Here is a 14,958-nt window from a genome sequence, read left to right as displayed (position 1 = left end):
GTTAACAAAATAGCTTAATAATTTTGCACAGCAATTTTAGTGGTTCATAATGTCAATGCTGCAACATAAGTTGCTTACAAAACTTAGTTACCTACTTTAAAGATTTTCTTCCTCACAATCTCACCTAAAAATGGAAGTGTTCACATAGCTTCTCTGCTTTTTCCATGCCCCCCGCTACCTTGTATTTTAGGTGTACTTAAACTGAAAAGCAGGGAGAACTATTCCCCCTTGTTTGTATTATGCTTTTTCTGAATACTGTTCAACCGTCAATACACAAAATAAGGATGAGCAACAAAAGGGTGTTTAAAAAATGTATAGGGAATTAACTGATTTATTTCATGGCACACAAGAAGTTTTGTGATTTACTTACATGCTATTTATTGAAAAAATCAACAAAATGTACAATTTCTTGAGAAAATCACAAACATTTGTCATTGTGAGAAAAAATGCATTTTTCCTTTTTAATATTAGTATCTGTACAATTGTTTAGAATTGAAAAGATTGCATATAATATAATAGAAAGCTTGAAATAATAGTTAAATTTAGTCTACTTTATAAAACCAAGACACATCAGACTGAAGTATGCTTGCATTTTTATTAAAATTATGGCACTTAATATTTAATAGCAGAAATAATAACAGGGCTTCACAACCAGAAAGAATATCACTTTCCAAACATCAAATTTCTTCCAACTACTGTTAATTATTTGCAAGAGCTTCCAGAATATTTTCAGAGAACAAGCCCTTTACAGATTGCACAAAACTGAAGAAGCTTTTGTCATGACTTTTCTTTTGGATTTTAACACTTCTAACAGCTGTATCAGCCCTGCAAGGTCACTGTTGTTTATTTTCCTTTGCATTCTGTAAGTTAAATTACAGTTTTGCTGTGCTGTTGAGTAAACAATCATAGCAGCATGTCACTGGAAAGTGATTAACATGTTAAGTGTGGCTGACCCAGTAAAGAAGCAGCCTTCTGTTTAGCATTATCCTTCATTTTATTTTATTTTTCTACAAATAGTTAATGTTGAATATATTGCATGACATTACCAGAAGTATTATGAACTATGAAAGAAAGAGCATGAACTAAAAACCAGACTTCTGCAGGGCTGTAGCGAGCAACAAAACAAAAGTATTACATTGCAGCACCTTTACATATGTAACAAAAGAAAACAAAAACAAAACAACAAAAAAAAACAGCACTCACTGTACACCAGAAATGTGTTACTGAATTGTACTACTACCAATGTTTGTTTGTGGAAAAATATATGTATATATGTACATGCACAAAGGCACACATAAGAAACTCAAGCATTTAGACATCTGAAAACTGGGTTTTGGTGTGTGGTTTTAAAAAAAAATCATCATAATACACTGTATAATAATGGTCAACAATATTGCATCATCCACATGCATTTGTTCATTAAACAAAAGAAGACAGGTTCTAGAAAAAAAAGAAGTAAATTAAATAATTATTTTACAATGAAGTAAATGCAATCAATGCATGACATGAAGTTGCATGTTAAATCAAGTATCATTATTCAGGATTAAAGTACTGTACCAATTCACAGATACTAAACAATCCTTTAAATGTTCACAAGGAGAGACTGCAGCAAATTTATAATCAGATCCAGCTGATAAGAATATTACTGTAATTGACGTGAATGTCCATAGAACGCAAAAGAAAACAAATGGTTTGGAGCAGTATCTCCAATGTTATTTTATTTTCCATCTTGCCTCCTATTTCATAGTATGTCCAGTCTTAAGATTAGTACATTGAAAAATGGCATCATCTATTTGGAAACATAATATTAAATGAAGTAAAATCTAATGAGGACTTATATTTACAGGCTTCATCTAACAGAAAGCTAAGCTTTGGTTATATAAAGTGCAGATCAATAATATGCCAATTTATCACGATACTATACACACAGCTAATTTTTGCAGCTCAGTTTCCTTGGAAATTTTTTAAAATATTCATGTTTTACAGTTTGCTTATACAGCAGGCTCAGTTAAAAATAAATCCCATTTAAATAAATTTCAATTCTAAGCAGTTCAGTACCATCCACCTGTGCGCATTATACTTCTAAACTGCTTTGCAATGTTTAACCCCTTGGATGTTCAGTAATCTGCATAATCACATTTGTGTCTCATCACATGGAATACCTAAGCTCTTGACAATGCACCTCTCTAACATCTTCAACCCTCTTACACTTTTTGTTGTATGAAGTTTTCAAGCTTTATTATGATACAAGCAGTACATTCCATCACTCTCATAGCAACTTCTGAAGTAAACCTATCATTTGGAATCTGGGGAAAAGGAAGTAAGTCAGGATACCTAGTTCTTAAGCTATCTACTCCATAAGCTTCCAATGTCTGAACATCATTTGAAAGCCCTTCAAGTTGTTGACTATATTCTTCTATCTTTTGTGCAAGGGCTGCTGGCTTTACATCTTTGTCTGATTTTCCCTTCACAGCATAGTCAGCTGCAATCAAGGCTAGTTTAGTAGAAAGGTAGCATTTAAAGCATACCCATTCATTGGCATTTTTATGAAGATCATTTCTTGCAGCTGAAAAGTTAGCTCGGGCCTGCCTAAGCCATCTGCGTGCCTCTACAGGATTGCCAACAGACCTGAACGTAGGTGGGACAAAAAAGCGTTGCGAGAAAGACGGCCCTGTGGAAGATGGACATTTTTCTTTATGCTGTTGCCTTTCAGATTTGTGGCTTGTTGCTTCTTGGTTCCATGAAGTATAAAATCTTTGAAATGAAAATTTATCTGACTGAAATCGAGAAGCTGAGGATGAAAATGTTCTTCTTGAGGTTCTGTCCATGTTTTGATCCATAAAAGCCTGTTTTTCCATCCGGTTAATCTCATTCTGTAAGTGTTTGAAAACTTCATTAGCTATATCAAGATTATCTGCATTTTTATCTGGATGCCATTTAAGATACAACCTTCTAATAATCTTTTTTCTTTCAGATTCTGGAAGCTTCCAAGCCTGTTCAATCACAGATGTCACTTCTCTTAGTATTTCTGGCAAGGAGTTTGGCTTTATCTTCTTTGGAGAGTGATGTTTTGAGGACGTTGTTTTGTGGCCATCTTTACCACTGAAGAGAGGTGGAATTGTTCTCAGTCCATGCGCTGGGAATTCTGTAGGACTAGTTGGGGTAGAAGGAGTGCTATCCCTGCCTTGAGAACTTTCCTCAGGTCTTGAAAATTTGTACAAGTCAAGAGAGCTTACTATTTTATACTCACTATATCCAATATCAATCTGGTAAATCTTCCCTAGAAAACTGTGACTTTCATCATCTTCTCGCTCTACTTCTTGTACAATGATTGCATATGTGTAAGTCGGCTGATATGACCCATATATATCACCACCTTCAGCATCAACAAGATAACCAACATATTCACCAGGATAAAAAACATTCATTGGATCCATAAGAAGTGTATAGTGAATTTCAGCTGGTATAGGAGTGCCAGGTGTTGGTAGTTCAAGTTTTGATGGCTCAGAAGAGTCATACTTCACCCCTAGACTGTCGAGCTTCTCACTGATCCGGTAAATGTCATTGCAACCCAGCATAGCAATTAAATATGAGGTATCAGAAATCAAGTTGTCAGTTGCAGATTTTAAGGTCATTGCTAACGCTAACAGGAAATTTATATCTTTGCTGTCCGAATGCTGTATATAAAGCAGTATTACTGCATTTCCATATCTCTTTAGGAAAGCAAATGTTTCACTTTTACTGTGGGGAATAGGAGCAAAGCCTTTAACTCTTAATGTCGTTTGCAACTTCTCAAAACAGGAAACTTTCAAGCCTTCTCGCAAAGCTTTGCAAAGTCTTATTGCTTTTTCTTCATTAGCTAAAAATGCATTGTCATTTTCATGCTTCATAATCCTAATGAGTCCTGTGATGAACTGTTCTGAAGATAACAGTAATTGTAATCTTCCCTGCAAAGAACATAATGCTCCAAATTGACAAATTTTGGGAGACTCTTCATCCAACTGTTCTTCAAGAATACTGCTAAGCAAGCGAGGCCTCAGTTTCTGAGGGAATAACATTATCAGTTTAGTGTGAAAACCATGGTCTTTGCCTAAATAACACTGGCTAAGATCAACAAGCATTTGTACGCCGATGTTACCCTGGATTCTACTTTTGTAGTGGGGTGCATCATCAAAAACTAAGATACTTGACTTTACTAACCTACCATCTTGACTGGGAAGATAAAGGGCAAAATCCCTCATATTCTCAAGGTCATTTCTAACCTTTACAGAATCATTCTGAAGACTTTTGAACAGGCCAGAAACTACTCTCTTAACTGTGCGCATTTCATTAGGATCCAATTGCTTTCCTTCAGAGTTCTTGAATATGCGACCTAGAACTTCAACATACTGTTTTGTTGAAATAATATCTTCAGTACCCAAATGCTTAAATAACTGATGGAAAGTACCAAGTTCTAAAGGAAGTTTGTAAAGATAAGGTTTAAAATCAGATTCGTATTCAAGGTTTATTACCACCTCTTCAGGCTTCAGGAGCTTCCAACCTTCTTCCACCATTACAAAAGAAACACCTCGAAGCTGGAAGCGGAATTCCCTTTTCTCTGTACTAAGAAATTCATAAATGCTTCTCAGGACCTTGGCCCTAGTTTTCACCATTTCTTCATCCACAGTTGTTATATTGCATATATTCCTGCAGTTGTTGATAACCTTGTCCAGGGGAGGGTCTAAATTAACATTCAGCATAGTTAAAACTTGCTCAAGTTGTTCTTGTGCACCAAGAGTACTTCCTTCTTGCTCTTTGATACTTAAAGGCGTTGCTTTCTCTGGAAGAATGGGACATGAGGTCCACAGCAACTGTAACACATCAGTCTGTTTGAATTTTGGATTCACTTGTGCCCCGTTGAATCGTATAAGAGGGAGCGTCCCATTAACTTCTTGATACTGAGGATGAAATCTAACAAATTCCGCTGGTGCTCGTTCAGGGCACAGAAAAGGAATTAATGACAATTCTTTCAGAAAGTTTCCTGACAAAAGATCGGTTCTTTCCTGAAATATATGATGAAGGAGGACATCAACAGTATTCTGCAGTGTTTCTTTAGACCAGTTTTCTGTATTAGCTCGCATGCTGATCTCCTTAGCAAATTGTAATAACTGTTGCTGTGAAATAATGAATTTTAGCCCAATATGTCGTAGAAAAGTTATCCACGATGGAAGGAACGCAGCTTGACTTTTTGGTTTTGTAAGTTGTTCTAGTTTCTTAAAAAAATCTTGAGGTATAAATAATTTTTCAGGAAGCATAACTTCAAAGACTTTTACAGTCCTGTCATAAAAATATTTTGCAGGTTTTAATCTATTGCTTGCATCATGAATGATCAATATGTTTTCAAGCTTTTCAAACAACTGTTCTTTTGTTTCTGAAGTTTCTTCAATGCTAGTTAGCCTGTTCTTTAAGTAGATCAGGTGTTCCAACTTCGCGTCATAAGACAAACTTTCAATTTTTGGAAGAAGATGTTTCAAGTATACTTCAAGATCATCCACAGAGACACAACCAAGCACAGTATACAAGTCTTTCAAATGAATTTTCTCTTCAAGAAAAGCTGCTGAAGTTGACTGTGTCCATCTATCTACTTCTACTGATGGGATGCTTTTTGTGAGCACGTAACACGTCCCATATTTTGAAATGCTGATGTATCGACCACTAATGGATTTATAACATGGAAGAGACTTTAAAATTTTAATGTCATCCTGAGATGTCAAATGACATAAATTGCAATTGAAGTACATTAAGAGAGCCTCAAAGTCACATTCTGCTAACTTTTCAGTTCTAAAAGTTGATGTTTGTACCATATATTGTATGGCTTTCAGAATGCTTGAAGGATTATCTATATTTGCTGTACGTCCTGACAACAAAGGCACTAAAGCACTGTCTTTGGAGCAAATTTTGTTCAATGCCAACTGAATACAACCTGTTTTCATTAAAGCATGAAAGACTTTATCACTCTGAGCATTTGGAAAAACAGCAATATGCATAATGCTAAGTGGCAGCAAAACATCACACTCTGGCACAACAAGGTGATTAGCTGAGACAGTAAACTTTACACCTGGAAGCAACGTCCAGTCCTTCAAAGTTTCAACAACATCATCAAATTTTGCTTGTGTATCTTCTTGCTCTTCCTTAACGTTTATAGACTCACTAATAAAATGCCAGGCATTTTTAAGCCAAGATTCACTTGCAAAGTTTTCTTTCCATTTCACGCAACTTTTAGTTTTATATTCTCTAGGCAACACAGAAGATAGCAACTCAGCAAAGCTTGTGATATCAAAGACTTTTGCTACATCACTGCTAAGTAAAATATTGTTGTACCTCAAATACAATGTGTTCATAAAGAGATCCTTGCGAGATGGAATCAGTTCGTGATATGTCGTTAAGAATTTTGGCCGCTTTGAATCAAAAATTTGCAGAACATTATCAAGGGTAATAAGGAGTGGCAAGCCCTCAATTTGGATTTCATTTTCTTCTGCATCTTTAAAACAATAGTCAACCAGAAGTTTGAGACTATGGAAGAGTTTTAAATTTGTCTGCTGAAGACGACAGGGTAACTTTCCAATGTGGCAGTTAGAGTCTGGAAAAGAAAATGTCATCAAAAATAATCGAACATCAGCAGGTGTCACATAGGTGACAGGAATATCTGCATCTACCAAGCAGTGATAGAGATTTGCAGTTTCATCACAGTTGTATACCAAATTAAATCCAATTTCTAAGAGTAAATGTTTGAGTCTGTAAACGTTTTCAGCCACAGACTTCCGAGTTGTAATGTTGTATTCTGTATTTTTGAGATGTTGCAATTCATCTTGTAGCAAGTTGTCAAAGAACGGCCTGCCTTTGTTCACAGTAGACATGTTAACCCACGTGATGATAACAGCAGAATGCAAATCAGAACCATCAACATTCGGAGCTCGCATAACAGGCAAAAGACGCTTCAAATCTTCATAAATACAACTGTAAACTGCTTTCACTAAACAATACCAATCCGGCTGAATATCAAGTCTATTAACTGGAAAAAAGGATAAAAACTTTTTCAAAGTGTCTTTCACAACATGAACTGCTGTGTTCTGCAGTACTGACACTGTAGGATCAGTGCCTGGAAAATACCGTTTCTTCAGCTGAATCAGCAATTCAACATAGGCTGGTGCTATCAGTGCTGTCATTAGGCTATTATTCCAGTCACTTCTTACTCCGACTCCATTATCATCACGCCACAGATTTCTTCTTGCAGAATCCAGAGCAAAGTGTCCATTCACATGAAAAGGTAGCCCAGTTTCTAAAGATAAAGGTAAGAAGCAGAACGCTCTGTGGGGCTTTTTGTAATTATGAGTAATACAAGCTGCTACCCCACCACGTGGAAAAAGAGTTATGTCCTCATTCTTGTGGGCTGAAACCACACTTTTAGATACCTTTTCCATGGCAGAAAAGCCTGACCTGTTACAAATTAACCAAGTTGTAAGATTCCCCTCAGAGTCTTCAGTATCCATCGTGTAAGTTATCTGTTGCACAGGTATTTCACTTAGCTGTTTTTTTTTAGTTACACTGTCAATTACAGATGCATGGAATTGCTTTCGTTTTAATCTGTCTCCATCAGTGATTTTTCCTTGTACAGAATACAACACATTCAGTGCTCCTGTTGTTTTTTCTATCTCACAAATTGAAATTTTTTCCATGTGGTTCAAAAACATTAAGAGTTCTGCTCCATCCGAACGCAGCTTATCTAAAAGATTTTGGACCATTCTATCTGAGCATGGAACTGAGGAAATTTCTGATACTTTTGCCATTTCTCCATTTCGAAGAGGAAACCTAAACATTGTGCAATTATCCAGTTTAAAGTGATTTCCTAAGTAGAGGTCCAGTACATCTGAGAACTGTGTTCTGAAATCTGCATCTAAATCCCTAAACATGCGGCCAGGACTTGTTGACGTCGCACCTGGTGCATATCTAGCATGAGGATCAAAAATACAAAGTATATCATTGCCAGATATGAAAGAAGGGCAGTCAGTAATGTGATAAACAGAATTGAAACCTATACCATATTGTCCGGTTTTACAGGGATTTCCTACTTTAGTACCTTTTCCAAGGTTCTGAATTCCTCTAATATCATCTTCTGTAAAAGGCTGATTGTTGTAAACACACAGTGCTGGTCCTTGAAGCGGTGCCCATTTCTCATCAAATATTCTATCAGCTGGATGCTGTCTAGGATCAAACACAAAACAGATCTCTGTAGCTTTTGCATCATCTGCATTCTGAAGGAGCTCTTTCAGCATTTCTTTTTCTGAAGGGTAAGCATTAAGGATGCTTTTAATTCTACTCGTCAGTTTTTCTTTCTGGCCAAATTCTGTTCCAAGGGTAGTAAAACAAATATTGGAGGCATACCTTTCTAAAGCTTTATGGCGTTTTGGTATTGCTCCAAGCTTTACTGCAACTTCCCTCGGTATATCACCATGACAATATTTAACAGTCGTGTCTTTAACTTTAATCCATGGACAGTCATTGTAACACAAAGATTTAGCAGGCAGAAGTGCAAGACGAGTATCGGGTAACAAAATATCACCATACTTTTTCTTACAAAATTCCTGCTTCTTCTCCCTAATGAGGCTCCATATTCCTTCGCTGATTATTCTCCTGCACAGCTGAAAATTGTCTTCTGTTAGTTGTTGGGTCCCTCTTTCCTGATTTATTAATTCCAGAACAAGTGCAAAATCTTCAACCGCAAAAGCCTGTCTTACGCCCACACTTTCAAATAACTCACGGAAACTATTTTTGTATTTATTAGGCAACTGATATAGATATGGTGCTGCTTCAAAATTCAAGTGAAAAGACACTTTTGTTGGATCAACATAGACATTCTCAACAAGAATAAAACTATAACTTGTCAGCTGTTCAATTATCATAGCTTTTGATGATTCATTTTGTAACATTGCTTCATGTAGATGTTTGTAACAAGCATTAGTGATATTCTCCTGATATAATGTAATGCCATCAAATGACTTCGCAACTTCTTCCAATTGATTTATGACCAAATCAACAGCTGGTTTCTTCAGAAGACCCAAAAATTCTTTTACAGCCAATGACAAAGCACCACAACCTTTAAAGGAATGGGAATTTTCATTAAGAATTGGTTGTATTAGGCAAACTATATCTTGATGATCAGCAGTGAAAAGATCAGTCGCTGAAAACATTGCTTCAGGCTCAAAATCACTGCCTTTCCAGTGTAGCGAGAAGCCTGCTGGCTTGCTAAGGAAAGGAAGAAAAGGGATGGTTTGACATTTTTCAGCAAATTCTTTAGCTCTAGGGTCCCTACACTTCAGTTTTTCATCAATAAGACTCAATATAATACTGCTTCTGAGACAAGCTGCTGCATGATCTGTCTTGTTAACTTCAGCCACTGACTCTGCACGTTCTATCAGATCTTCCCATAAGATATCATCTTTAGCCATTCCCAACTGAACAAGTTTAACCAAAATGACTGGATTAAGATAATCCTGAGTGGTACCATAAGGAAATCTTCCATCTTCAGCATCGTATAACTTTGCAACTCTTCCTTCAGGATGGATCAGTCTTGATGGTGTAACTAACGGATGTCCATCCAAAGAACAAGGAATACATGGAGTAACACGAAGAATTCCTGAAAACTCCTCAAGTTTTTCATTAAGAACATAACGCATCAAAGGATCACGCAACTCTGCGTCAATCTCCTGAATATTTGGGAAAAACACCTCAGAAAAGAATTGTTTTTCAGAGAAAGTGTTCTCCAATAGTATGTACTTGCATCCCGCTTCTTCAAATCCTGTCTTAACCCAAGAAGGGAGATCTACAGCACACAGATTTTTGGAACCAGTTTTTTTAAGGTACTTTAGAAAGATCTTAAAGGCTGACGGTCCGACATCTGGTCGTTTCAGTATCGAGTCATCTAGAAACCTTACATTCTTCATGGAAACCCAAGAGAAACCATCAGAAAACACTTTGATCCCTTCTTTGCTTTTCATATGAGCTATGTCTTCATAGAACCCTTGACAAATAACAGAAAAATCATCATGAACTGAATCAGGATCTGGCCACACAGCACAGTAGTTATAGTCAACTAGCTCACCATTGATTGCCATGTCACGCAGAACGCACAGAGCTTCTATGTAGGCTTTAACAATAACATGCCTCATGAACACCGTGTTCCATCTCCCCTTTGTGTCTGTTTTCCAAATCTCTTTCCGGTTTGAAGTAACTGCAAAGCAGCCATTTATATGAAGAGGTAAACCTGTTTTTATTCGTAGAGGTAAATAGCAGAATACTTCACCTACGTTATTGCAATTAGGTTTCACAATCCACTTTTGATCCTGGGTTTCAGACAGCAACACTCCCACTCCACCACAGGGAACAAGACCTAGTCTTCGTCCACTTTCATGTAATGAAAATTTTAAAGCATCACCAGTGTCCATGCAAGAACATATGAGCCATGTTGTTGAATCTACTGTCTTCTGTGGCAGTTCATCAGATGACCTTTTCACCTGTCCTGATTTAGCCATTTCAAAGAAAGAAGCTGGATCATCTTCTGCACCTCGGAAGAGCGGAGACTGTAAATCAGCAATCCGCCTGAATACATGGTGAAATTCTTCTACTACTATCTGTAAGATACACGAGGACTTTGGTGTTTCAGTGGGATGCTTTTTATTACTGCTGCTGCAGACCTTCATTAGTTTAGCTGCTTCCTTTAAAACGCTTACATTTGGTGCGGTCAAGGCTTTGGAAGAACAAATTTTTTTTTTAATAGTGATAACGTCTTGTGCCACCCCAGGATCATCTTCCTCAATTTTCAAGTATTTCAAAACCATTGAATTTACACTCTGAGCAAATATTATCAGTCTGTGACCACAAATGCTAAATTCATCCACAAGAGAATAAATGTCTGCTGTATTGTAACATGTGCTGCTGACTTCACTCACTTTAGCTTCCTGCTGAGTTCTGAAGGAGAGCCTGAACAGTGTTCCTTTGTAGCTGTATGGAGATTCTACAGTCAGTGGTAGCTGGCAACCAAAAACTCCTATAAATGGCTTAAACTGATTGGGAAATTTTCGCAGCCTCTTCTGTTGTTTACTCCAGTTAATTTTGATCCCAGGATTAGACTTATCTCTAATATGCTTACTGATATGGTTAACATTTGGATCAAACATAATCATGAACTCCCGGCTCAAAATAATAGGAACATCAGTAATATGATAAACAGAATTGAAACCCAGTCCAAATTTTCCTACTTTGTCAACTTCACTCCTTTTTAAAGACTCTCCTAATCGAGTTATATTTAGAAAATCGGAGTCAGAAAATTCAGAATTATTGAATGACCACAAAGCTGGACCATGACACGCTGCCATTCCTGGATCCAGAAGATTCTCTCTTATATCCATATTTCTCCTCATGTCAATCAGGAAATTACATTCTGTCGCATTAGCATCATCAGCATTTTGAAGAAGTTCTTTAAAGATGTCTGAAATGGAAGGGTACTCTTCCAAAATGTTTTTAATTCTTACAGTCAGAGGCTCTCTTTGCCCAGATTGCTCAAATCCCATGTTTTCTGGATTAATCAACCTTGTGCTAAGGCATGGGACATTTAACCACTCAGCAGTTTTCATTGGTATGTCTTCATGCACCAAAATTATTGGTTCAACAGAATCTTCAAGCAAATCATTTAAATCATCAACTTTGATATCACAATAACAGCATTCATGAATTGGCCTCATTGCAAGTTTGTAAGGATGTTTGCCACTGTACAGTGGCATGGGTGTATGCAGACTTGCAGGAATCTGATTGCTGTACAGCCATCTAATAATGCTCAACATAATGTGAAGATTTTGTTTACTCTCTTGTTCTGAGAGAGCCTGCTCGCTTTTCAGATATATTTTCTGAATGACCATAGAAACATGGTCTGGTGTTAACTGCTCAATTGAACCACAACATTTAAACAACTGGTGAAACTTTGCCATAGTTTTTGGCACATAATGCAGATAAGGCTGGAGATCAAGATCAGGTACTGACTTTATTACTGCTTGCGTGAGGGAACAAAATGTTTTTCCTGTCCAAACCCAGGGAAATTTCAAGGCTTTAAAAGCTTCTTTCCCTTCTTCTAAATGATCATGCATAAACCCATAAATTTCAAGCAAGATATGCTGAAACTGATAATAGTCCTCATCACTGAAGGTTTTAGAACTGTGCCAATCAACAACTACCTTGAAATGTTTTAAAACTGCTTTTATGCTGGGCTTTGTGGAGATGCCAAGAGCTTTTTCTATATCTAACTGCACATTTTCCACAAGAGGAACTGAGGAACCTACTAAAATTGCATGAGAGATATCACACATTTCCGGCGGTAAACACAGATTACAATGATCTCCTTTCCAAACTAAGGATCCTGGATAATTTGGAGGTCTTTCCTTACATGCAGGAATCCATTTTATTTTTTTCAGCACAGCTTTTGTTTCAGATGACTGAAGCAGCATATGGTTTTTGTTTAAAATCATCAAGAGAGTTCTAGCTTTTTGTAACAGTAAATCATGATCGGTGTTAGAGTTCGCATGCAAATTTTCAATTTTATTTGCCACTCTCACAATATCACTTTCCTCAAGATTGGCTTCACTTTTTAAGCCTATTTGTCTCAGAGAATGAAGAATATCTGAAGATGTAAAAATAGCAGGGGGGAAGCAAAATTCCTCCTCAGCATAGAACAGGTTTTGCAGCAGTTCCACCTCAGGATCAAAGAATTCATTTGCTGTCATTATCTTTTCTTGTGAAATCCTAATAAACTTCAGTGTTGTCAGCCAATCTATCACATCCGTATTCTCATTTTTCAGAAAAGTCAAATTCTCAAGAACCCATTGCATTATCTTTGTTGTTTCGTCATATGAATAAAAATCACTTTTTATGTCTTCTATAATAAACTTCAAGCAATCTGTGCTCTTCAGCTGTTCTATTTTTAGCAGGTTAGCTAAGCGAATAGTAGCTTCATCACTGCTGTCAATTATTGGAACAGAAAATCTTAGACCAGGTGGAATTTTAGCAGTGTGGTGTAATACTTTACTACCTTTCAGTCCAGCAAAAGCAGGGACACCTTCATCAGATAATTTTTCCATTTTTTTAAATATCAGCAATTCCTGAATAATTCTTCTCTCTTTTTCATTTGCATCAGTTAAACTAGCTAAGAATGCCCTAAGAGCATCTTTATGTGTTGATGGTAATGATGCAACCTGATTGCATAGTTTCTGTAGGGTCATTTTTTCCATTATTTGTAAAACAGCACTTGGTAACGGTGGATGCACATATTTCTTTATAAGCGGGTGTTGGATAGAAACATCTAGTTTCTTCAGTACCACTCCACCAACTTTCTGAATAATATCAGCTAAGTATTCCGGGAGTTGAGTCTCAGATTCATCTTCCAGAATAATAGGTGATGGATTCCTAAATCTAACCAGTTCCACTGACGTTTGGTTTTCCTCCAGAAGAGTCTTAGGGATAAGCGGCATGTCATCAAACACACTCAAGTCATCAGCAAAATGCATATAGAGGTTCTTCCAGACCATCTTAAGCCAGGAAATTGATGGGTGATTTTTGTCTTCCAAACCTGGATACCACTGTACTACCATGTCTCTGCCAGGCCACACACTATTCATAACTTCTTTAATTAGCCGAGCAAATCTTTCTGGGTTCAGAAGCTGCAGCTGAGTGCATGGTCTTCCTGAAATTACAGCAAAAGGGTAAACCATGAAAATCAGAGCAGAGTTACATAGCAAACTGCTTTTTGAATTTAGAAATGAAGCTCCTTTTTATGTGGAAAAACTGCTACATAGAACTGCATATACCAGCTATTCTTGCTTTTAGGAGTTAATTAAAAACAAATACATTCCATATTAGTATAAAAAACAATCAAAATGATCAATAAGTTACTGCATTTGTTAGTTTGCTATAAGAACCTTCAGGCATACAAAGCAACTACAGATTTACAATCAAAGTCAAAGCTTCAGTAGTTTTTTCCTGTTTGGTTGATTCTTTGTTCTACTTACTTGCCCAGTTGCAAATAAGAACCTAATCCATTATTTGTTTGTCTATACCCACAAGGACTACAGTAGTTTTGAAAGCTTATTTATTAGATATAACAAACCAGAGCAGGTATAGATGCTCTTACACTAAAAACTGACTAAAAACTCTGCTGTTCAAGGAACGCTAAGTTTAGATGTGTATGTTTTTATTCCTATCATGAAAGCCTTCATTAAAAGAAATGCTAACACATCTTAATTACCATTAAAACAGCCTACACTTAGTCACAGACACTCTAGTTTAAAAAAAAATAGTTCAGAACACAAAAATACCAACACCTCCCAGTGACACCAAAAACAATAACAGGGAATCAAGACACCTGAGTTTCAGATCTTTCTTTCTAAATAGCACTGCTGTTTCATTAAAAGCAACAGTCCAATTAAATATACTGTCATTGCTCTGCTGGAGATAAGTAGTAAAATCCTTCAAAAAAAAAAAAAAAAAGTTCTTTCACTTCATGCCCACAGAGCTATGTATTGTTAGCCATGCTATTAGAAAAACACAGCAGTCTTAAGAAAGTGAGAAATACTGGCAGCAGTGGACCAACTGCTTAAGAATTTACTTAAAAGCTAAGCTACAATCCCATTTTAAGACTGTATCGCTAGTTCTGTGCTCAAAATCTGTACATGTGACTTTAAATTCCTGAAGTGTAGGAAGACTTCCAGTATTTTATTTAAAAATATACATAAATAAACTAAGGAAAATATTGATCATTTCTGTGCAACATTAACTACAAGGTTTACTTCATTAATAAGGAATTTTCCCCTTATCTATATTTAGAACTCTTTTCCTAATTATTTTTGGTAGCTATGTTTGGATGGTTTTATTTACAAG

The 14,958-nt window shown here is 36.5% G+C and overlaps 1 protein-coding gene across 4 annotated transcripts in view; it reads right to left on the bottom strand.

Moving 5' to 3' along the window:
• Nucleotides 1-581: 581 nt before the first annotated feature.
• SACS (sacsin molecular chaperone) overlaps nucleotides 582-14,958 on the bottom strand; it is a 59,253-nt gene continuing 44,876 nt past the window's right edge. For all 4 annotated transcript variants that reach the window (XM_072032673.1, XM_027469215.3, XM_027469207.3 and 1 more), the window contains one exon: nucleotides 582-13,765. In XM_072032673.1, coding sequence (XP_071888774.1) covers nucleotides 2,205-13,765 — 11,561 coding nt within the window. In that variant the 3' untranslated portion in view covers nucleotides 582-2,204. The remainder of the gene's footprint in view (nucleotides 13,766-14,958) is intronic.

This window comes from Anas platyrhynchos, chromosome 1 (genome assembly GCF_047663525.1).
Source record: "Anas platyrhynchos isolate ZD024472 breed Pekin duck chromosome 1, IASCAAS_PekinDuck_T2T, whole genome shotgun sequence".
Lineage (NCBI taxonomy): Eukaryota > Metazoa > Chordata > Aves > Anseriformes > Anatidae > Anas > Anas platyrhynchos.
The sequence above is the reverse complement of the archived record's forward strand: the minus strand, read 5'-3'. Positions and strand labels throughout refer to the sequence as shown.